A 23,342-nucleotide genomic window follows, 5' to 3' on the forward strand; every position below is an offset into this window, starting at 1 on the left:
TAAAGCATTCTGGACAACAAGAAGAAAATAGTCCTTGTCAAAAAAAAAAGAGTCCTTAAGGAGTTAAGAAAAAAGGAAGTCCCAAGCATACTTATTAAATAATGAAAATTGTAGGAGAATATGATTGGTTAATAGTTAGACTTTGTCACAAAAATTGTACTAGTATTTTCCTGTAAAAAAATATAATGGCTGGACTTTGCCACACCTCTTCTTCTAAGTTGTGTGGCAGGCCACAGGCGTGTTAAAATCGTTCCAAAATAAGTTGTGCCAATAATGAAATTTGCGTGTTCAAATCATTCCAAAATAAGTTGTGCCAATAATGAAAATTGCAGGAGTGTATTCAAGTAACAAAAATTGCAGGAGAATATGTTTGATTAATATATTTTTTAGAATGTTTGGTTAATAACTGGAATATAAAAGCTAGGTTGCAAACATTGACTTCTTGCCGAGGATCATTGAAATTAGTAGGCAAATGAAGTTTTAGAAAGTAGGAAGAAGTCAAAAGGGGTGATAAAAAGGGCAAACGGATGCTACGGAGAGCAATAATCCTAGACCTACGAACTAATTCTCTGCCCCCCTCCCCCCCCCACCCCACCCCCTGATTTTCAGTGGGGTGGGCCCCTCCTCTCTCCTAATCCCTATCATATTCTGCCAACTGGCTAATTACTTAAAAGTTTCATAACTCCATACGTAGATGTAGCATTGCTCCTACAGAGAGAGAGCTCCTAATGCGCGCGTAAAATGGTTTGGGGAGCGACCTAACACACACCCTCCCCCTAGAGGGTTAACTGGACTGACCCACATAGCATCACGAGCTCTACCAACGAGGTTCTTTGGTGTTTCTTTTTATCTATTTTGTTGATGGATTTTCTTTTACAAAACGAGTTTTCAGTCAGTTTTATGTACTTTGGCCTGTTTTATTCTCTATTAGATAATTTCTAAATTTAAAATGTTCGTTAATTCCAGAAAATGTTCGCAAATTTTAAAATATTGTACCAAAAATGTAAAAAGTGTTTCCTGATTCAAAACATATTCGTGAATTTCAAAAATAATTTCTGAATATCAAATAATATTCACTGAAACAAGTGTCCCAAATTTCAAATCTTCATTCCAGAATTTTAAAAAATGCTTGCAGAATTTCTAGATATCAAAAAGTATTCATGACTTTGAATTTATTTCCAAAAAATTTGGATTTAAAAAATTGTTCTGAATTTTAAGAAATGGTTCCAGACTTGCAAACTTTTTCTTGAATATGAAAAAAGTTCCCCAATTCCGAAAAATGTTCATGAATTTGAAAATATTTGTGAATTTGAAAAAATGTTATATTTTTGAGAAGTTCACAAGGTCAAAAAATTAAAAGCGAAAAAGACAGGAAAAAAACTTGATTGAGGTAACGTTCTAGAACCAACCAAAAACCGGTGCGACCGTGGGATAAGAAACGTGGAAGAAGAAGCCGTGAATAGGCCGGCCCATAGAAGCGCTAGCACTACTACTGTTTTTTTTTTTTTTGCAATCAATTCAGAGAGCTTTATTCAAATAAGAGCATTCCTTGGACAGTCAACCATAAGGCTTGTCACAAGGAAGCTGGGAGTCTCATCAAGCCAGCTTTCCGTTACATGCAATGTGCAAGCACGCTTAGCACATAGATGAGCCAGAATATTCGCTGACCGATTTACATGTTGAACAACAAAAAGAGAAAAATCACGAGCTAGCTCTCCAATCTGAACTAAGATAGGTGCCACAATAGATCTCGAATTGTGGCGAAAATTCCAGAGATCAACCATCTCCATGCAGTCTAATTCCATTATCACATGTGTGAAGCCTCGAAGTCTTGCAAACAACACCCCGTCACGAAGTGCATAAGCTTCAGCCAAGAGGGGATCGGTGATTCCCATGTATGGTTTACACCAAGCTCCTAACATCTTGGTTGCCGAACGAGCCACACCACCTGCACCTCCAGTGCTTGTGTCGAAGTCAATGGCGCCATCTGTAGTGATAGAAATGTGATCAAACTCAGGTGGCCGCCACCCATGCCCCGCCATGGTCATAGTAAGATTCCAAGGAAGATCTAGAATGGCGAGATCCTCTCTCGTCAGACGCATTGATGTTGTCGGATCTGTTCCTTCCTCATTGTGTTTGATTTTGTTGCGGGAGTGCCAAATGGCCCACATGATCGTAATGATCAGTGGCTTGTCCTTCTCTGAGAAACGATCATGACATAATATATCCCTCACCCAAGAGTCTGGATGGAGCTGAGGTAGATGAAGATCAAACCATGACTGAGCCTCGTGCCAGAACCTCTTCGCATGCGAACAGTACATCAACGCATGTTGGAGGTCTTCATCTCTAGCTAAGCAGATATTGCATCTGCTAATCTCACTTATATGCCGCCTCTTGAGTGTGTGCTCATCTGGAAGAATGCCGCGGATAACTCTCCACCAGAACACCCTCACCTTCGGGACAACATTGAGCTTCCAAAGTGCAGACCACAACTGTTGATCATCCCGTGAAGTACTGGTATCCGCCCCTTCCTCTAGAGCTAAACGCTCTTTCTAAGTCATAAGAGCACGGTACGCCGTCTTGACAGTATAGTTGCATGACTTATCGAGCGCCCAAGCGAGAAAATCTTCACCACCGCCTTGCCTCAATGGAATATTAAGAATGGCCTGGCATCTGGCGCAATGAAATTGTCTCGGACCACCTGCTGTCGCCATGACCAGTTATCACTATCTATCAGATCAGAGACCTTTTCGTGTGTGGTAGGCGATGGTTGCAGCAGTGGCATCATGGAGATGGTTCCCGGAATCCATCTGTCAGTCCATATAGAAGTGGATGTGCCATCTCCAATTCTTTTGATCAAACCGGCTTGGAGAGCTTCCCTGCCCGCCATAATCGCCTGCCAAATCTTGGAAGCTGACTTGGGCAGCGTAGCATCCATGAAATCAACTTCCGGGAAATACCGTCCTTTTAGCACCCTTGAGCACAATGTATCCGGCTGTGTGAGCAGCCTCCACCCTTGTTTGCCCAACATAGCTAGATTAAACTGGTGCATGTCCTTGAAGCCCATGCCCCCTTTGCACTTTGGCGTCGTCAATTGTTCCCATGAGACCCAATGCATTGCCTTCCTATCAAGGGAGCTGCTCCAAAAAAATTATGCCATTGGGGAGGTAACACTCTTGCATACCTTCTTGGTTAGAAGAAAAGTGCTCATACTAAACGTTGGTATGGATTGCACCACTGATTTCATCAATGTTTCTCTGCCTGCACATGCCAATAAACGTTCAGACCACCCTTGCATCTTCCCTCGAGCCCTGTCACCAATGTGGTCGAAAGTTTCACTTGTGATGCGCCCCACAGCAGTAGGAAGACCCAGGTACCGCTCGCTAAAGGCCTCAACCTGAATGTCCAGCATCGCCTTGATTGTTTGCCGCACCGAATCAGGGGTGTTTGTACTGAAGTAAATTGCGCTTTTGTCTCTATTAACCCTCTGTCCGGAGGCATTGCCATAAATCTCCAGAATCGTATTCAATCTGTCCACACTTTGTCCACTTGCACTGATGAATATAAGACTGTCATCTGCAAACAATAAATGACTAACCCAAGGTGATCTGAAGCTAGCTCTGATCCCCCTGTCAATATATCCCCCATCATATGACTTGATCAAAGAAGATAAGCCCTCTGCACAAATTAGAAATAAATATGGTGATACGGGATCTCCCTGCCACAAACCTTTTGAAGGGGTGAAAAAAGGAAGAAGCTCCCCATTGACCTGAATCGAGAATCTGACAGAAGATACACACTTCATAATGAGTCTAGTAAAACTCATAGAGAAACCCAATCTCAACATGATGGCCTCCAGGTAGTGCCATTCGACTCTATCGTACGCTTTCATCATGTCAAGCTTGACCGCACAAGAATAATTCTTCCGCTTCTTCCTCCGCTTCATTGTGTGCACACTTTCGTATGCAACTAACACATTGTCGGTGATCAAGCGTCCAGGAACAAAGGCACTCTGTTCTTCACTAATAATTTCATCCATAATACTCCGCATGCGATTCGTGATTGCCTTGGCAGCAATCTTATACAGAACCGGACAGAGAGCTATAGGGCGGTATTGAAGAATTGTCTGTGGATGCTGTACCTTGGGAATAAGAGTGATCGAAGTGTCGTTAAGTCCGGTAGGCATGTCACCCCCATTCAGAAAATCCAAAACTGCTCGTGTCACGTCCTCCTGGATAACACTCCAGTGACGTTGATAAAAACCCGTCGTAAACCCATCAATGCCCGGGGCTTTGGAGGCCGCCATTTGGAATAGAGCCTCCCTCACCTCGGTTGCATCATATGGTTTATTCATAAGATCATTCATAGCCTGTGTTACTTTCATCGGAACAAAGTTCAACAAATTATTAACATCATAAAAACCTTGGGACTCATACAAGTTCTGATAAAAAGCTTGCACTTCCTCCTTGTCCTCTCTTTCTGTTGCACAAACCGAGTCGTCCTGGCGCCTGAGACTGGCAATTCTATTTATGTGTTTTCTCACTGCTGCTTGTGCTTGAAAGTAGGAAGTATTACGATCTCCTTCGCGTAACCAACGGACACGCGAGTGCTGTTTCATCCATATCTCTTCCTGATGAATAGCCCCCCGGAGTTTTGTGACCGTACGTTTCTCTTCATCTGTCGGGCCACGTCCAACAGACTCACTCCGGAGCTTATTCAACTTTCTCTGAAGCTGTTTCACCGTACGTGTGAGGCACCCGAACTCCTTTTCTCCCCATGGACCAAGAGTGCGCCTGAGAAGATCAAGCGAATCTGATATACCTTGCAGTCCCGGGGCGCGAGCATGACCACGCCATGTTTCTGACACAAGCTGATCACAATCCCTGTGTGTTTGCCAAACATTTTCATATCTAAACTGCCGTGTATGCTGAGATCTACTCGGCAGGGAAGCTTGCACATCCGCTACAACAAAACAGTGATCCGATTCACATGCCGCAAGATGCTTCACTCGGATATACTCATAATGTTGCCGAAACTCCTCATTTGCAAAGGCTCTATCCAGCCTTGCTTTGACATTGGACAGGCCAGCTTGCCTGTTATCCCATGTGTACGCACAGCCTGACCAGCCAAGGTCTTGTAACATACAGTCATCTATAACCTCCCGAAAAGCTCGCATCTGCCCCTCCGGCCTGGGTGTTCTACTGAAGTGTTCTGATGCGAAAAGCGTCTCGTTGAAGTCCCCCATGCACAGCCACGCCGAGTGTGGAATACCGAATAAGGTGCACAGAAAGCGCCAACTATGATGTCTGTTTTCCACTCTAGGAGCGCCATAAAATCCTCTGAATCGCCACTCCAGAGAGTTTTGATTCAAATCCTTCACCATCACATCAATATGACTGGTACTAAAATTCTTCAGCTCAACTGAAACATCCTTTGTCCAGAACAGACCAATAGCTCCTCTCAACCCTTCACTGTCGACTGCATAGCAGCCACTGAAACCAAGTCCATATTTCAGAAATTCAACACGCTTGCCTCTAATCTTTGTCTTCATGACGAAGAGAAGAGAGGGTCCTTCTTGCTTCACTAAACTGCGAAGCTCTTGAACTGCCTCGGGGTTCCCAAGCCCCCGGCAGTTCCAACTCATGCATCTCATTGGGACGGGTAGGACCGTGCCGCGGTCTCTGCCGAATCTTCAGGTGTAGGCTTCTTCTTCTTTGGCTCACGTGCAAACTCTCTCCCCTCCTCCTCCTTGTCGTCCAGCTTTCCATCAGATATGATTGGGTCCTCTAAATTCTTGCTGTGTTCACCCTGGCCCGAAGTAAGGAGGAGCTGATGTTTTGGTTTGTAGACTGGATTCGGCCCCTCCTTCCTCTTATACTGTTGCCTGTTCTTCACAGGTGAAGTTACCTCTACCCCTGCATCTTCCTTAGAACAAGAATTCCTAGTATTGTTTATGCTGCTCTGCTCTGAATTCTGGCTCCGGGAAGAGTTGTCACTAGTGGCTGGTTTTTTGGACTCGCCAGCAGCCCTCAGCTTGGCCCCGAACGGCAAGTCGTCGTTTGCATCTCGGGTCCCCGGTGTAGGTCAGTGCAGCTCCGAGTGTCCAAGGCGGCCGCAGGAGAAGCAAAAGTAAGGGATTTGCTCATACTGAATATCATAGGGATCAACCCTCTTCCTCCTGGCCGAGTCAATTAATATCCACCTTCTCAGAGGCTTGTCCACTTCAATGGTAACCCTAGCCCACAGATAGCCCCCGATGTGATCAAACTTTGCTAGCTGCGCCTTGGGGTCAATCTGTCTAGCAATAGGTCCAGCCCATGCATCATCACGAAGATTGTATGGGAGGTTTAAAACCCTAGCCCACACTTGGAGCTTGTCAAATTTCAATTCATCCGGCCTCATACAATCTTCAAACTCCGCTAGAATCACAACGTTTTTGTTCAGGTGCCACGGTGATCCACTCCAAACTCGATCTCTATCTCGTTGATTCTCAAACTCAACCACAAACATGTTAGGACCAGCAGAGCGGAACTGTAGTCCCCTTGGATTGCCCCAAGCCGGGCGAAGGGCGTTGGTGATCGTCTGGATATGGTACAGATTACGGTGCAAGATCTTGCCTGCCAACAACCACTTTGTCGGGCCTCCTTCCACACGATCATCCAGAACCAGAGGCGTGGCTTCTTCTTCAGAGATATCCAACTTCCACAGCGCCTCTTCCAGATGTGTTCTTGCTGATCGAGGGGAGCCCTTCCCCCCATCCTTCTGGTTGGCGTCAACAGGCTGAGATGATGCCATCACGCCAGATCCAAGCCCCGCGCGCCTCGCCGACGAGATCAGCGAGCGCCGTCGTGTTCCACGTCGAAACCCTAATCGCCGCCGCCAGAGGCAGGGGTCCTTAGTTTCGGGAAAAAACTCTTGCGCAGCTTCGCACTACTACTGTTTGCCGGCTATAATAGTGCGGTACACGCGTAAGGATTGCCGATGCTGTACATTAGCTCGACTATATTACAACTCGCACCATCCGCTCCTCTACAGCGAACCAATCTGAGCCGGCCTTACCTATCGTTTTTTTTCTCTTTCCCATGCGCAGTGGTTCGTCCTGGCATGGAGCGGCAGTTGATTTTTCTATTGATTCTCCAAACGTTGATTTATCTATTTCCATTTTTCTACTTCTCGATTTTCCAGTTTTCTATTGTGCTTTTTCCTTTTGTTTTTTTCTTTCCAGATTGATTTCATTGTTAAATAAATAATTCAATTTATTTTAGTTTTATTTTTTCTACTTATTTTGCTATTCACCACTAGTTTTAAATATATTTCATTTTTACTTACTTATTTTATTTTAAACATAAATAATTCATTTATTTTTATCTCTGGTGTAGAAAAATGTTCATTCCGTACTTCAAGAATGTTTATCGCATTTGAAAAATGTTAAACATGTACTCCCTCTATCCCGTAATATTTCATGAGATGTTCATTGTGTATTAAAAAATTGTGCATCTTTTATTTAAACATGATCGTCATCTATTTCAAAAAACTTCATTGTGTTTCAAAAATGGTCCAACATATATTTAAAAAACATTCGTCATGTATTTTATAAATCATCTATTTTAAAAATATTCATATTGTATTAAAAATGTCTATCATGTATTAAAAAGCTTCATCTTGTATTTTAAATTTTTTAAGTATGTATTAAAATATGTATTTAACATATATTAAAAATATCATCGTGTCTATAAAAAATATTCTTCATGCAATAAGAAAAATGAGTATTCCCATTAAATGTTTTTTGATGCACATATAAAAAATATTAACCGTGCATCAATGAAATGTTCATCATGTATTCCAAAAATGTTCTCGCAACAAGTGGCTGTCTCCGTGCATCATGGTGGGCCTATCTCCATTTAGCGCAGGATTTTGGTCCAGCGACATTCCAGAAGCTTCTGTAGGACCCCCCCCCCCTTCGGGAACCTTCTAGAAGTTTTGATGCTCTCGTTTTTCATATGTCTTTTTCCCTTTTTTCAGAAATTTCAAGAATATGATCTTGTTTTGCAAAGTTTTAAAAAATGATTAAAAATTTCAGATGCTTTCCGCATTTAAAAAGGTTCAAAGTTTCAGAAAAAGTTTATACAGTAGAGAAAATGTTCCTCAAATTAATAAAATATTTGGATTGGCAAAAAAATTGCTTTTAAACAGTTTTCATACTTTTAAAAATGTTCTCAGATTTGAAAACAATATAAATTTCCAAAAATAGGTTCACAAAAGAAAAAATGAAAATAGAATTTTTTAATTAAAATAATTAACTGTTTCAAAAAAATGTTCGCAACATTATGAAAAATGCTTACACTTTGTAAAACGTGTTTATGTTAAAAAATAATCCATGAATGTTGAAACCGACTGAAAAAATGCTATAAAGGAAAATCAGACCCAATACCTAGGTTGCTGCAGTGTGTGCTTGTTGCAGGGCCTCGTGGATTGGTTTGTCTATGCGGGGACCTCCAATGTATTTCTTTTTGTATGGTAATACATGTCTCATTCATAAGAACAAAGTACAAGTCATGTAAAGATCGGTATGTTAAAATTGAAAAGATAGCAGAACATCTTCACATTTGACACCAACGCCCGTCACCTGTCTCCAGCACCACTGAAGAAAAGAATGATGGATCACCTCCTCACCCGAGCTCGACGACCCGAACTCGATGCGGCTTCATCGCTGATATGCAGTTTTGCGGACCTTCAAGGTGGCTCACCAAAAGTGAAGCCATCACCAAAAGTGAAGCCATTACCATTGAGCGAATCAGACTGGGTCAAAACCCCGGACACGTCATCGAACTCCAGATTTGACACCCCACCATGACTAAGACATCGAAGGAGGAAACCATACCTGACATCCACGAACCACGAAGCCAGCACACGTTCCGTCTTCCATATGTTGTCGATGCAGATCACAATCTGCATCCGCTCCTGGACTACCTCCCAAACTCCGCGCCAACGCTGGAGAAAACGCCGTCACAACGGCGGAACCCGAGAACACATGTCCACAACGAGGATGTCGTCGCCGCTACGCCATCCTTAGTTGAACAGATTGGTTTTCAAATCCATCCCCAACCATGGGACCGATGGCCTCATTAGGAAAGGATCCGAAAAATCTTTATTCAGCACCGTCATCGTTGTCGTCGAAGCCAAGACGATGAACAACCTAAAAACCTAAACAAGGGAGTAAAAACGATCCACACGCGTGGATCCGACGATCCCCTCACCATCAACAACCGAGGTTGCCGGCAGAGGGGAGCCGTCGGAGGACGGCGCTGAAAGATGACCCCTCCTGACGACGACTAGGGTTCCAGCCACTAGGGACTAGAGAAAAACGATCTCATCTGGCGTACAACGACGACCTCCGGTGTATTTGGCTATCTATTTGACTGCAATAGGCCAAAAATGCTATATAGCATCTAGTGGACTGACCAGTGGCAATCGTAGTTTTTTTTCTGAACCGGGTTTTTTCTTCCTTCTTTTATTATTTTATTATTTTTATTTTTTATTCGTTTTTCCTGTTTCTTTTGTGGGTTTTTTGTAACTTCAAAATTTTCATAAAAAAATATAAACTTTGAAATTGCTTCTCTTTTAAATAAAAATGTTTGGGTTCCAAATTTGTATTCATGTTTTTCAAAAAATGTTCAGAATTTCAATATTTTGTTCATGTTTTTATTAATTTGTTCACTTTGTTCAAAATTTATTCACATTTTCCAGAAGTGTTCCAAAATTTGAAATTTCTTCACATTTTCAAAAACTGTTCAATATTTTGTACAGAACTTCGAAGCTTTGTTCACGTTTTCAAAAATTGTTCATGTTTTTTTTCCAATTTTGTTAATTTTTTTAAAAATTGTTTAGAATTTAAATATATTGTTGATGTTTTCCAAAATTTGTTCACTTTTCAAAAATTGTCCGGAACTTTGAAGTTTGTTCAAGTTTTCGAAAATTGTACACTTTTTTGGTATGGAATTTGGGAATTTTGTTCACGTTTTTTTGGATAAAATACATATTAAAAATATTTGGTATTTCTATATTTTTTTCATAATTTTCAAAAACTGTTCAATTTATAAAAAAATCAGAAATTTTAAATTTGTTCACTTTTTCGTATAGAAAGTCGGAGTTTTGTTCAAGTTTTCAAATTTTGTTCACGTTTTTAAGATAGTGTTCGAAAATTCAAAAAAAGTATGGAATTTCAAAATTTGTTCATGTTTTGAAAAATTGTTCACAAACTCGTTTGTTCAATTTTTTTCTAAAATAATCACGTTTGCCAAAACAAGTTCCAAAATTTAGAAAAGTGTACAGATTTTTGTGGAAAAATATATGGATATGATGTTGTAGTTAGTTCTTAAAAATTTGTGGTGCCCATTAGTCACTAACAGGCATCATGTGGGGCGGCTAGCTACACGCATTTTGTAGCGAGGGGTCCCTAATTCGATCGCTGGTACTGCACGCTTCTTTTTGCGAATTTTACACTGCTCGCTACAGTACCACAAATGGGATGGCCCACTCGCGCTCCCCGCCTGTGCGATCCTTCGCCAATTTGCCACAACGAGCGGCAGATAGGAGGTCCTCAAATCACTGCGTGCGTATGAGACATGGAATCGAAAGATCAATCGATCCAATTCAGTCAGTTTACTTGTGGGCCTTTGTTTGGGCTAATCACGCTAGAATATTTTAAACGGGTTGAATGGCTTCGTGCTTGTGCATTGACCTTTGATGAGTTCAGGTTTCACATTTTATTGGGTTCATCTGAACCCAGCAGCCGTGGACTAGCACCTCCCCTGTTCATAAGGGTGAGTATATGTACGTGCGTGTAAGCTTTACGTCTGTAAAGATGTAGACATAGACATAGATGTACGTCGTTCGCTCGCGCATCCCTGTGCAAAGGGTCGACATTACGACGCAGTGAGCGGCGGATAGGGTTTTCCGTGATTTGACTCGATCGCTTGATTTGCTTCCTAACTCTGCGACTCCCCACAACTGTATCGTCTTCCCCGTTCAGTCGTTCACCCACCGGAGACATGCTGGCAAAGGCAGATCCCAGTCCGAATTCAAGGTATTAAGATCACATCACCACATCTTCTCCGGATCCCTCTTGTGCATGTTCAATCTAGTCTGCCTAGAAATAGAGCTTTAATCATCTTTGTCCTAGTTTTCTAACTGCATTTTCGTAAACTTTGATTGATCTAGGTTATCCAAGATACTTTTCAAAAAGAAATCAATCGCTAGCCACCAGGTTCGGATAATGGTGCTTCCATTTCCAGGTATAAAAATAATGGTACTCCCTCTAATACGAAAAAATGACGCGGGTATAAAGGTTGCATCAATTAATTCAGATTGGAAAGAGTAAATGTGGACAACAGATTAAATATCGTTGCTGCAACTAGTATCCCTAAGCCCTATATTAGAGAGAAAATAACTCAGATGGTCCGCCTTATGATTGGATTGATCGGAAGAGTATACTGATCAGAGTACATAAGAAATCCTAAGAAGTAAGGTGAGATTACACAAAGATATTTAACCAAGGAACCTTAGACCGGTGCCTAATTTTGATTATCCACTGAGGGTCATTGTCTAATATACAGTGTGGACGAATATATGTTTACTACCACTCACATTGATGATGTGTTTTTTTTTGCTTCATGATACTTACTTTAAACTTGTCAAACTAACTTGTAGCTTTGTTTAATGTTTTCGGGAAGATGAATGAGAAAACTGCAATTAGTTTCATCCACCTGGTATGTATTGCACTATTTGTTTTCAATATAACAATTATATGCGATTGGTGATATAATTATATGCGAATGGGTGAGGGAACCACCGAAATCTGTCAGGATCGATAATGATATTCAGATCTTTTATGGAGGCGATGGGGTCATGGCGGTCATCTCGACCAAGCGGTGGGGTGGCGGCAAGGCCGAGGGTGGTTGTCGGAGTGGGAAAAAATGAGAAACAACCAGAATTAGGCAATAGTCAGGCTGCAAGGAAGTTTTAGCGTGGCGGTTGGGTTTCCGCCACGGTGTTTTGGCTTTTGGGTAGCCTCCAGAGGTGCTGTAAATTTGTAGCAGTTGGGGCTGGCCAATTTTTTTTGCAACATCTACTGGCCTTTGGCCCAAAATGCCCTAAACGATGAATTTTTGTGCACGACAACATTTTTACATCATCTATTGGAGATGTCTAAGGCAAGATATACCATGAAGTTAAATACAAGTCTAGAATTTATCACCGCACCAAGTTTTGTAAACCCAATTATTTTCTTTTCTTCCAACTAAAATGACAGTATCCCCCTATTAAATTTTCACGTCATTTCAGATGCTTCCCTTTTGTGGGTGTGCTTTATCGAAGGAGGCACATAGCATGTCAACTTGTTGCTCGGATCTTCGATGTCTCTACTTGGTGCACCCCTCCCCTCTCCCGCATGACAACACACACACCCGCGCTGCAACAATATTAATCCATCCTCTGTTTCAGTATGCCTTCATAGATGGTAAAAATGTAGTCCGCCGTGCAATGCACAGGCGCTAAGGGCATGTTTGGTTGGAACTTTGCTTTAGTTTGCCATCATTATTATTATTTGCGAAATTTGCCTCTTAGACGTTTTAAGTACATATGGCATATGGGTCACCCACAAAAAAGTACATATTGCGCTTATTTGTCCAAATAAAGAAAGAAAAAGAACTTGACTATGCTGTGGCTAGAACCAGACAGTGACTTAACTTGCCAGACTTGTCTATAAGATGTGTGGCAAAGTATGGCTGACAAGCAAACAACACATAGATTGCTACAAATAGAATGATAAATTCATGAAGATATTTTGGCCTATCTCCTATTTTGTCTCCAATAATAACACAAATCTTGTATTAAACAAGTCAACTTTATTATCAATACTTTGTTCGATACAACAAGACTGTAAAACTTGGAGGCCACACACGACTTGCAGGCATATCACGGGCACTTAGGCTTGCCATCCTGGGTCTTCAAGTTGTTGTAGCACGGGCATTCTTCCTTGTTGCCCACCGTGCCGGACGGAACACACATGCACCTCTTGCAGCAGTAGTTACAATAGAAATTGCATGGTTTCTTGTGTGACGTAGCTGAGCAACGGATCTTGCATTTCGCTGGGCATTCTGTTCATCGTGCGCAACATATTAAAAATAAAGAATGGCAGTTATATTTGACATTATTATGACACGATCATGCATATTACTTTTTATGCTTCAACAAAAAAAGTTCCATGTCTTTCCTCCTAGAATGCTCATGTTATGTGGAATATTTGAAGAATGTTTTCTTAATTTTACAATGACTTTATAATGATTGACATGCATGGACTTAGAATTTTGTTGTATAATGATTTGACAAATGTAGACAGATTTGTTACCTTTTAAAGGAACAGATCCTTCTGCACCAGCCTAGATCAGAAATTCAAATACCAAAATTAGTGTTTTGATACAAGTACGACATAATTCTTGTGACTTATTTGCTGTTTCACCAGCGCCATGGAAATAGTACAGTAAACATACCGGTTTGTATGATTCTACGTTCATGCTCCCGGATACCTCAGCCTAAAAAAATGATTGCAACTCATGGTTAAACATATGTTTCCATCAACAATTTATATATATATATATATTGAGAGAGAGAGAGAGAGAGAGAGAGAGAGAGAGAGAGAGAGAGAGAGAGGTACCACGAAGAATAATGCAAGCAAGAAAGGAATGGAAAGAGTGCGTGCGACACAAGCCATGCTTCTTAGTTGCACATGTATGCAATGAGGATATGATCTTGGGGAAACCTGTTGCTGACCTTGGTATATATAATATCCAGTTATGATATATTTAGATGCATTCTAGATATTAGTTTTAACTGGCAATTAAAATTAAAATCTTCCAAATTTTGACATTATTGTTCACCAACTTATCTATTGATACACCTGTTTGGTGATAAAATCATTTAATAGATTGATACCAAAATCTAAATTTAGAAGTCTGGTATGGAGTAGAAGATAATTGCGCGATCCAAAGGATCCATAATGTGATATATTTGACATCGACCTATTAATTCATAGATATCTTTTAAACTAGCTAAGGAATACGGTCAGTATCCAAAGATTAACAAGCCAGTCAAAATTAGTGTCCACACTTTCATCTCTACTATTATCTGTATTATTAAAGGGGAGTTGGTAGATTCTCTTCACCCCCTTTCTAGTTTTTTCCTCCCCACACTCCTGCTCTCCTTGGTTTCCTTTGATTTTTTTGGTAATCTCAACCAATGCTGCACAAAATAAAAACCAATGTAAATAGAGTAACTTTGAATAATCTAACCCAAATCAGTATTTTTCTCAAATTCACATATTGCATTAACTCAATTAAATCAATAAAATATTTCCAAAATCTCAACTAAAACAAAACTTTCCTTCCCTTCCTCTACCCATGCCCATATCAGATCAAATCTTACCAAAACCTCAGCTAAATCAAATTTTTACTAGTCTTCTCCTATCCAAACTCAGATCAAATCAATTCTTACCAAGATCTAGAATATACTAGGTGTGACGTATATGTTGGATATGATTGGTGCTGAACCACTAGAATATGTATGCCTCATTGCAACACACGGGAAATGAGCTTGCCTAGTAGGTCCACCTCACACCCTCCTCACCGAAATTTCTATTGACTTTTTTTTACAATCTCAACCTATGCTGCTGTTGGGGAATGTAGTAATTTCAAAAAAATTCCTACGCACACGCAAGATCTATCTAGGTGATGCATAGCAACGAGAGGGAAGAGTATAGTCCACGTACCCTTGTAGATCGTAAGCGGAAGCGTTATGACAACGCGGTTGATGTAGTCGAATGTCTTCACGATCCGACCGATCCTAGCACCGAAGATACGGCACCTTCGTGATCTGCACACATTCAGCTCGGTGACGTCCCACGAACTCTAGATCCAGCTGAGTGTCGAGGGAGAGTTTCCTCAACACGATAGCGTGATGACGGTGATGATGAAGCTACTGGCGCAGTGCTTCGCCTAAGCACTGCAACAATATGACCAAGGTGGGTTATGGTGGAGGGGGGCACCACACATGGCTAAACAATGTCAACTTGTGTGTTCTAGGGTGCCCCTGCCCCCGTATATAAAGGAGCAAGGGGGGAGGCCGGCCAGCCCTTGGGGCGCCCAAGGAGGGGAGGAATCCTCCTCCTAGTAGGAGTAGGATTCACCCTTTCCTAGTCCTACTAGGAGGGGGAAGGAAGGAGTGGGAGAGGGGAAGGAAAAAGGGGGGCGCCGTCCCCCTCCTAGTCCAATTCGGACTCAAGGGGGAGGGGCGCGCGGCTTGCCCTGGCCGCCCCTCTCTCTCTCCACTAAGGACCATCTAGGCCCATTAGTTCCCCTCCGAGGGGGGGGGGGTCCGGTAACCCTCCGGCACTCCGGTTTTATCTGAAACCACCCGAAACACTTCTAGTGTCCGAATATAGCCGTCCAATATATCAATCTTTATGTCTCGAGCATTTCGAGACTCCTCATCATGTCCGTGATCACATCTGAGACTCTGAACCACCTTCGGTACATCAAAACACATAAACTCATAATTCCGATCATCATCGAACGTTAAGCGTGCGGACCCACCGGGTTTGAGAACTATGTAGACATGACCGAGACTCATCTCCGGTCAATAACCAATAGCGGAACCTGGATGCTCATATTGGTTCCTACATATTCTACGAAGATCCTTATCGGTCAAACCGCATAACAACATACGTTGTTCGCTTTGTCATCGGTATATTACTTGCCCGAGATTCGATCGTCGGTATCTCAATACCTAGTTCAATCTCGTTACCGGCAAGGGTCTTTACTCGTTTCCGTAATGCTACATCCCGTAACTAACTAACTCATAAGTTACATTGCTTGCAAGGATTATAGTGATGTGCATTACCGAGAGGGCCCAGAGATACCTCTCCAATACATGGAATGACAAATCCTAATCTTGATCTATGCCAACTCAACAGACACCATCGGAGACACCTGTAGAGCATCTTTATAGTCACCCAGTTACATTGTGACGTTTGATCTACAACATAGATATGCTAATACTACCAGGACTAAGTTCATGATAAATTAAAGTTCAATTAATCATATTACTTAAGAACTCCCACTTAGACAGACATCCCTCTAATATTCTAAGTGATCACGTGATCCATATCAACTAAACCATGTTCGATCATCACGTGAGATGGAGTAGTTTCAATGGTGAACATCACTATGTTGATCATATCTACTATATGATTCACGCTCGACCTTTTGGTCTCCGTGTTCTGAGGCCATATCTGTTATATGCTAGGCTCGTCAAGTTTAACCTGAGTATTCCGCGTGTGCAACTGTTTTGCACCTGTTGTATTTGAACGTAGAGCCTGTCACACCTGATCATCACGTGATGTCTCAGCACGAAGAACTTTCGCAACGGTGCATACTCAGGGAGAACACTTGTACCTTGATAATTAGTGAGAGATCATCTTATAAAGCTACCGTCGAACTAAGTAAAATAAGATGTATAAAAGATAAACATCACATGCAATCAAAATGTGTGACATGATATGGCCATCATCATCTTGTGTCTTTGATCTCCATCTCCAAAGCATCGTCATGATCTCCATCGTCACCGGCATGACACCATGATCTCCATCATCTTGATCTATACAATGTGTCGTCACATGGTCGTCTCGCCAACAATTGATATCACATAGCGATAAAGTAAAGCAATTATTTGGCGCTTGCATCTTATGCAATAGAGAGATAACCATAAGGCTTTTGCCAGTTGCCGATAACTTCAACAAAACATGATCATCTCATACAACAACTTATATCTCATCACGTCTTGACCATATCACATCACAACATGCCCTGCAAAAACAAGTTAGACGTCCTCTACTTTGTAGTTGCAAGTTTTACGTGGCTGCTACGGGCTGAGCAAGAATCGTTCTTACCTAGGCATCAAAACCACAACGATAGTTTGTCAAGTTGGTGCTGTTTTAACCTTCGCAAGGACCGGGCGTAGCCACACTCGGTTCAACTAAAGTTGGAGAAACTGACACCCGCTAGTCACCTGTGTGCATAGCACGACGGTAAAACCAGTCTCGCGTAAGCGTACGCGTAATGTCGGTCCGGGCCGCTTCATCCAACAATACCGCTGAACCAAAGTGTGACATGCTGGTAAGCAGTATGACTTATATCACCCACAACTCACTTGTGTTCTACTCGTGCATATGACATCTACGCATAAAACCTGGCTCAGATGCCACTGTTGGAGAACATAGTAATTTCAAAATAAAATCCTACGCACACGCAAGATCATGGTGATGCATAGCAACGAGAGGGGAGAGTGTTGTCTACGTACCCTCGTAGACCAGAAGCGAAAGCGTTAGCACAACACGGTTGATGTAGTCGTACGTCTTCACGGCCCGACCGATCAAGCACCGAAACTACGGCACCTCTGAGTTCTAGCACATGTTCAGCTTGATGACGATCCCCGGACTCCGATCCAGCAAAGTGTCGGGGAAGAGTTCCGTCAGCACGACGGCGTGGTGACGATCTTGATGTTCTACCGTCGCAGGGCTTCACCTAAGCACCGCTACAATATTATCAAGGATAATGGTGGAGGTGGGCACCGCACACGGCTAAGAGAACGATCACGAAGATCAACTTGTGTGTCTAGAGGTGCCCCCTACCCCTGTATATAAAGGAGCAAGGGGGGAGGCCGGCCGGCCCTTGAGGCGCGCCAAGGAGGGGGGAATCCTCCTCCTAGTAGGAGTAGGACTCCCCTTTCCTAGTCCAACTAGGAAGAGGGAAGGGGGAAGGAAAGAGAGGGAGAGGGAGAGGGAAAGAGGGGACGCGCCCCCCTCCCCTAGTCCAATTCGGACTCCCCATGGGAGGGGGCGCGCCACCTCCTGGGCTGCTGCCCTCTCTCTCCCCTCAGGCCCACTAAGGCCCAATACTTCCCCGGGGGGTTCCGGTAACCCTTCCGGCACTCCAGTTTTCTCCGAAATCACCCGAAACACTTCCGGTGTCCGAATATAGCCGTCCAATATATCGATCTTTATGTCTCGACCATTTCGAGACTCCTCGTCATGTCCGTGATCATATCCGGGACTCCGAACAACCTTCGGTGCATCAAAATATATAAACTCATAATGAAACTATCATCGTAACGTTAAGCGTGCGGACCCTACGGGTTCGAGAATAATGTAGACATGACTGAGACACGTCTCCAGTCAATAACCAATAGCGGAACCTAGATGCTCATATTGTCTCCCACATGTTCTACGAAGATCTTTTATCGATCAGACCGCATAACAACATACGTTGTTCCCTTTGTCATCGGTATGTTACTTGCCCGAGATTTGATCGTCGGTATCTCAATACCTAGTTCAATCTCGTTACCGGCAAGTCTCTTTACTCGTTCCGTAATACATCATCCTGCAACTAACTTATTAGTTGCAATGCTTGCAAGGCTTATGTGATGTGCATTACCGAGAGGCCCAGAGATACCTCTCCGACAATCGAAGTGACAAATCCTAATCTCGAAATATGCCAACCCAGCAAGTACCTCCGGAGACACCTGTAGAGCACCTTTATAATCACCCAGTTATGTTGTGACGTTTGGTAGCACACAAAGTGTTCCTCCGGTAAACGGGAGTTGCATAATCTCATAGTCATAGGAACATGTATAAGTCATGAAGAAAGCAATAGCAACAAACTAAACGGTCAAGTGCTAAGCTAATGAAATGGGTCAAGTCAATCACATCATTCTCCTAATGATGTGATCCCAGTAATCAAATGACAACTCATGTCTATGGTTAGGAAACATAACCATCTTTGATCAACGAGCTAGTCAAGTAGAGGCATACTAGTGACACTCTGTTTGTCTATGTATTCACACATGTATTATGTTTCCGGTTAATACAATTCTAGCATGAATAATAAACATTTATCATGATATAAGGAAATAAATAATAACTTTATTATTGTCTCTAGGGATATTTCCTTCACCTTTTCATTACTATCTCCGATGAACGACAATCAATCGAAGGACGAAGACTAATGTGATTTTCATTATAATTTCACTTTTTACTGGTCATTCTGCATCCAGTTATCTTTCCATTTCATTGGTTGTTTTCCTTGATCATTATCAGGTCTATGATGATTTTAGTGCCCTTTTATATTATAAAAGTTAAAAGAAAGAGGTAATATCATTGGCGGTGCTTAGATTTGTCACCGATGTTCACTTTGGACCCTGAACTTGAAAAAACATCTAACTGGTTTTAAAACTTGGCACAAGTCTGCAAATTCAATTTATTTTACTTTTAATTTTTCTACTTATTTTGCTATTCACCACTAGTTTTAAATATATTTCATTTTTACTTACTTATTTTATTTTAAACATACATAATTCATTTATTTTTTATCTCTGGTGTAGAAAAATGTTCATTCCGTACTTCAAGAATGTTTACCACATTTGAAAAATGTTAAACATGTACTCCCTCTATCCCGTAATATTTCATGAGATGTTCATTGTGTATTAAAAAATTGTGCATGTTTTACTTAAAAATGACCATCATGTACTTCAGAAAACTTCATCGTGTTTCAAAAATGGTCCAATATATATTTTAAAAACATTCGTCATGTATTTTTATAAATCGTCTGTTTTGAAAATATTAATATTGTATTAAAAAATGTCCATCATGTATTAAAAAGTTTCATCTTGTATTTTAAAATTTTAAGTATGTATTAAAAATATTTAAAATATATTGAAAATATCATGTGTCTATAAAAAATATTCTTCATGCACGAAGAAAAATGAATATTCCCATTAAATGTTTTTAATGCATATATAAAAAATATTAGCCATGCATCTTTGAAATGTTCATCATGTATTCCAAAAATGTTCTTCATGCATCTAGGAACATTTTATGTATACACAAACAATTTTGTTCTTGCAACAAGTGGCTCTCTCCATGCATCATGGTGGGCCTGTCCATTTAGAGCAGGATTATGGTCCAGCGACATTCCAGAAGCTTCTGTACGACCCCCACCACCCCCTTTCGGGAACCTTCTAGAAGTTCCGATGCTCTCGTTTTTCATATTGATGTATTTTTTCCTTTTTTTCAGAAAATTCAAGAATACGATCTTGTTTTGCAAAGTTTAAAAAATGATTAAAATTTTCAGATGCTTTCCGCATCTAAAAAGGTTCAAAATTTCAGAAAAAGTTCATACTGTAGAGTTGCGCGTACTCTATGCGAAGAGACATCTGTTTGCTGCAGAATGCGGTAAATAGGAGGTCCCGTCGTTATCACCGGTGGATATGAGAAACCCAATCACCAGTCTGATTGCAAGCATAACGTCGCGAGGTCAAATCCGATAGGCCATAATTTCTATCGTCTTTTGCGCCCAACCAATCACTAAGAATTTTACTCCAATGTGCTGACCCAGTTGCGCACGCTCTATGCGAAGAGGCATGTGTTTGCCGCAGAATGCGGTAAATAGGAGGTCTCGTCATTATCGTCGGTGGATATGAGAAACCAAATCGCCAGCCTGATTGCAAGCATAACGTCACGAGTTCAAATCCGATAGGCCATAATATTTCTCTTTTTTTCCTTTGTGCTGACAGATGGGCCCACTGGACGTACACTACTAGGGAAAACCTTATACACAGAATCTTAACAGCAGCGCGGTCTAAAAACAGACGCTACTGCTAATTAGCAGCAACGAGCTTTAGAAAAAAGAGCGCTGCTAATGACTGAGTAGCAGTAGCGCTCTAGGTGAAAAGAGCCTACTACTATAATTGCCACGGTGTTGCCTTCAGGCTAGATATAGTAGTAGCGCCCTTCCCGTGGACGCGCTACTGCTAAAGAAATTAGTAGCAGCGGTTTTTCTCAAAACTCGCTGCTGCTAAGTATGACCGCAACTAATTAAGTTTAGTCCCATACTGCTAAGCGAACAAGGTGTTTACCACCTTAAATATGTTGCTTCTCAACCTATCTCGAGCACTTGGTCTTCATTGAACTATATGTGTATGATTTGTGGTTGCAATATGAATCCTCGCCTGTACCTATACAGGTACAGTGAGGATTCATGTTGACTATTTAGATTATACACAAAAAGATCAATGATGACCAATGTATATTTTTGATGTTTTTACTAAACAAAAAAAATAACTGCTACCATTAGCAGTAGCGGTTTTCCCTAAAACGCGCTGTAGATAAGTTAGCTATAGCGCGTTTTCTGTACGTGCGCTACTGTTAGTTCGAGTTAACCACCCCCTGAAGGAAATATGCCCTAGAGGCAATAATAAAGTTTTTATTTATTTCCTTATTTCATGATAAATGTTTATTATTCATGCTAGATTGTATTAACCGGAAACATAATACATGTGTGAATACATAGACAAACATAGTGTCGCTAGTATGCCTCTACTTGACTAGCTCGTTAATCAAAGATGGTTATGTTTCCTAACCATAAACAAAAGTTGTTATTTGATTAACGGGATCACATCATTAGGAGAATGATGTGATTGACATGACCCATTCCATTAGCTTAGCACCCGACCGTTTAATATGTTGCTATTGCTTTCTTCATGACTTATACATGTTCCTATGACTATGAGATTATGCAACTCCCGTTTGTCGGAGGAACACTTTGTGTGCTACCAAACGTCACAACGTAACTGGGTGATTATAAAGGAGCTCTACAGGTGTCTCCAAAGGTAAATGTTGGGTTGGCGTATTTCAATATTAGGATTTGTCACTTCGATTGTCGGAGAGGTATCTCTGGGCCCTCTCGGTAATGCACATCACATAAGCCTTGAAAGCATTGCAACTAATGAGTTAGTTGCAAGATGATGTATTACGAAACGAGTAAAGAGACTTGCCGGTAACGAGATTGAACTAGGTATTGAGATACCGACGATCGAATCTCGGGCAAGTAACATACCGATGACAAAGGGAACAACGTATGTTGTTATGCAGTCTGACCGATAAAGATCTTCGTAGAATATGTGGGAGCCAATATGAGCATCCAGATTCCGCTATTGGTTATTGACCGGAGACGTGTCTCGGTCATGTCTACATTGTTCTCGAACCCGTAGGGTCCGCACGCTTAAGGTTTCGATGACAGTCATATTATGAGTTTATGAGTTTTGATGTACCTAAGGAGTTCGGAGTCCCGGATGAGATCAGGGACATGACGAGGAGTCTCTAAATGGTCGAGACATAAAGATTGATATATTGGACGACTATATTCGGACACCGGAAAGGTTCCGAGTGATTCGGGTATTTTCGGAGGTACCGGGGAATTACGGGAATACGAGGAAGAAGCAATGGGCCTTAATGGGCCTTAGTGGGAAGGACCAGGAGGTGGCGCGCGCCCCTCCCAAGCCCAGTCCGAATTGGACAAGGGGTTTGGGGCGCGGCCCCTCTCTCCCTTCCTTCCCCTCTTCCCCCCCTTCCCCCTTCTCCTAGTTGGACTAGGAAAGGTGGAAACCTACTCCAACTAGGAGTAGGAATCCTACTCCTCCTTGGCGCACCCACAAGGGCCGGCCGGCCTCCCCCTTGCTCCTTTATATACGGGGGCAGGGGGCACCCCAAAGACACACAAGTTGATCCACGTGATCATATTTTTAGCCGTGTGCGGTGCCCCCTTCCACCATAATCCTCGATAATATTGTAGCGGTGCTTAGGCGAAGCCCTGCGACGGTAGTACATCAAGATCGTCACCACGCCGTCGTGCTGACGAAACTCTTCCCCGACACTTTGCTGGATCAGAGTCCGGGGATCGTCATCGAGCTGAACGTGTGCTAGAACTCGGAGGTGCCGTAGTTTCGGTGCTTGATCGGTCAGGCCGTGAAGACGTACGACTACATCAACCGTGTTGTGCTAACGCTTCCGCTGTCGATCTACAAGGGTACGTAGATCACACTCTCCCCTCTCGTTGCTATGCATCACCATGATCTTGCGTGTGCGTAGGAATTTTTTTGAAATTACTACGTTCCCCAACAGTGGCATCCGAGCCTAGGTTTTATGTGTTGATGTTATATGCACGAGTAGAACACAAGTAAGTTGTGGGCGATATAAGTCATACTGCATACCAGCATGTCATACTTTGGTTCGGCGGTATTGTTGGACGAAGCGGCCCAGACCGACATTACGCGTACGCTTACGCGAGACCGGTTCTCCCGACGTGCTTTGCACAAAGGTGGCTAGCGGGTGACAGTTTCTCCAACTTTAGTTGAACCGAGTGTGGCTACGCCCGAACCTTGCGAAGGTTAAAACA

General features: G+C 42.1%; 1 protein-coding gene across 1 annotated transcript; it reads right to left on the reverse strand.

The window, feature by feature from the left end:
- Positions 1–12,915: 12,915 nt before the first annotated feature.
- Positions 12,916–13,824, reverse strand: LOC119334443 (gibberellin-regulated protein 12-like). The gene is made up of 4 exons (XM_037607030.1): positions 13,715–13,824; positions 13,551–13,592; positions 13,409–13,439; positions 12,916–13,157 (listed from the first exon to the last, which is right to left on the reverse strand). Exons 1-4 carry the CDS (start codon positions 13,769–13,771, stop codon positions 12,976–12,978), a joined length of 312 nt encoding a protein of 103 aa, XP_037462927.1. The 5' UTR covers positions 13,772–13,824; the 3' UTR covers positions 12,916–12,975.
- Positions 13,825–23,342: the final 9,518 nt, after the last annotated feature.

Source organism: Triticum dicoccoides, chromosome 1A (assembly GCF_002162155.2).
Source record: "Triticum dicoccoides isolate Atlit2015 ecotype Zavitan chromosome 1A, WEW_v2.0, whole genome shotgun sequence".
Classification (NCBI taxonomy): domain Eukaryota; kingdom Viridiplantae; phylum Streptophyta; class Magnoliopsida; order Poales; family Poaceae; genus Triticum; species Triticum dicoccoides.

What these genes read in the sequence shown, in the direction of transcription:
- LOC119334443 (XM_037607030.1), bottom strand. Translation starts at nt 13,771, where the DNA reads ATGGCTTGTGTCGCACGCACTCTTTCCATTCCTTTCTTGCTTGCATTA. An exon ending in TGCTTGCATTATTCTTCGTG is followed by an intron (nt 13,593 to 13,714) that starts GTACCTCTCTCT and finishes TCATTTTTTTAG; the next exon opens with GCTGAGGTATCCGGGAGCAT. An exon ending in ACGTAGAATCATACAAACCG is followed by an intron (nt 13,440 to 13,550) that starts GTATGTTTACTG and finishes TTTCTGATCTAG; the next exon opens with GCTGGTGCAGAAGGATCTGT.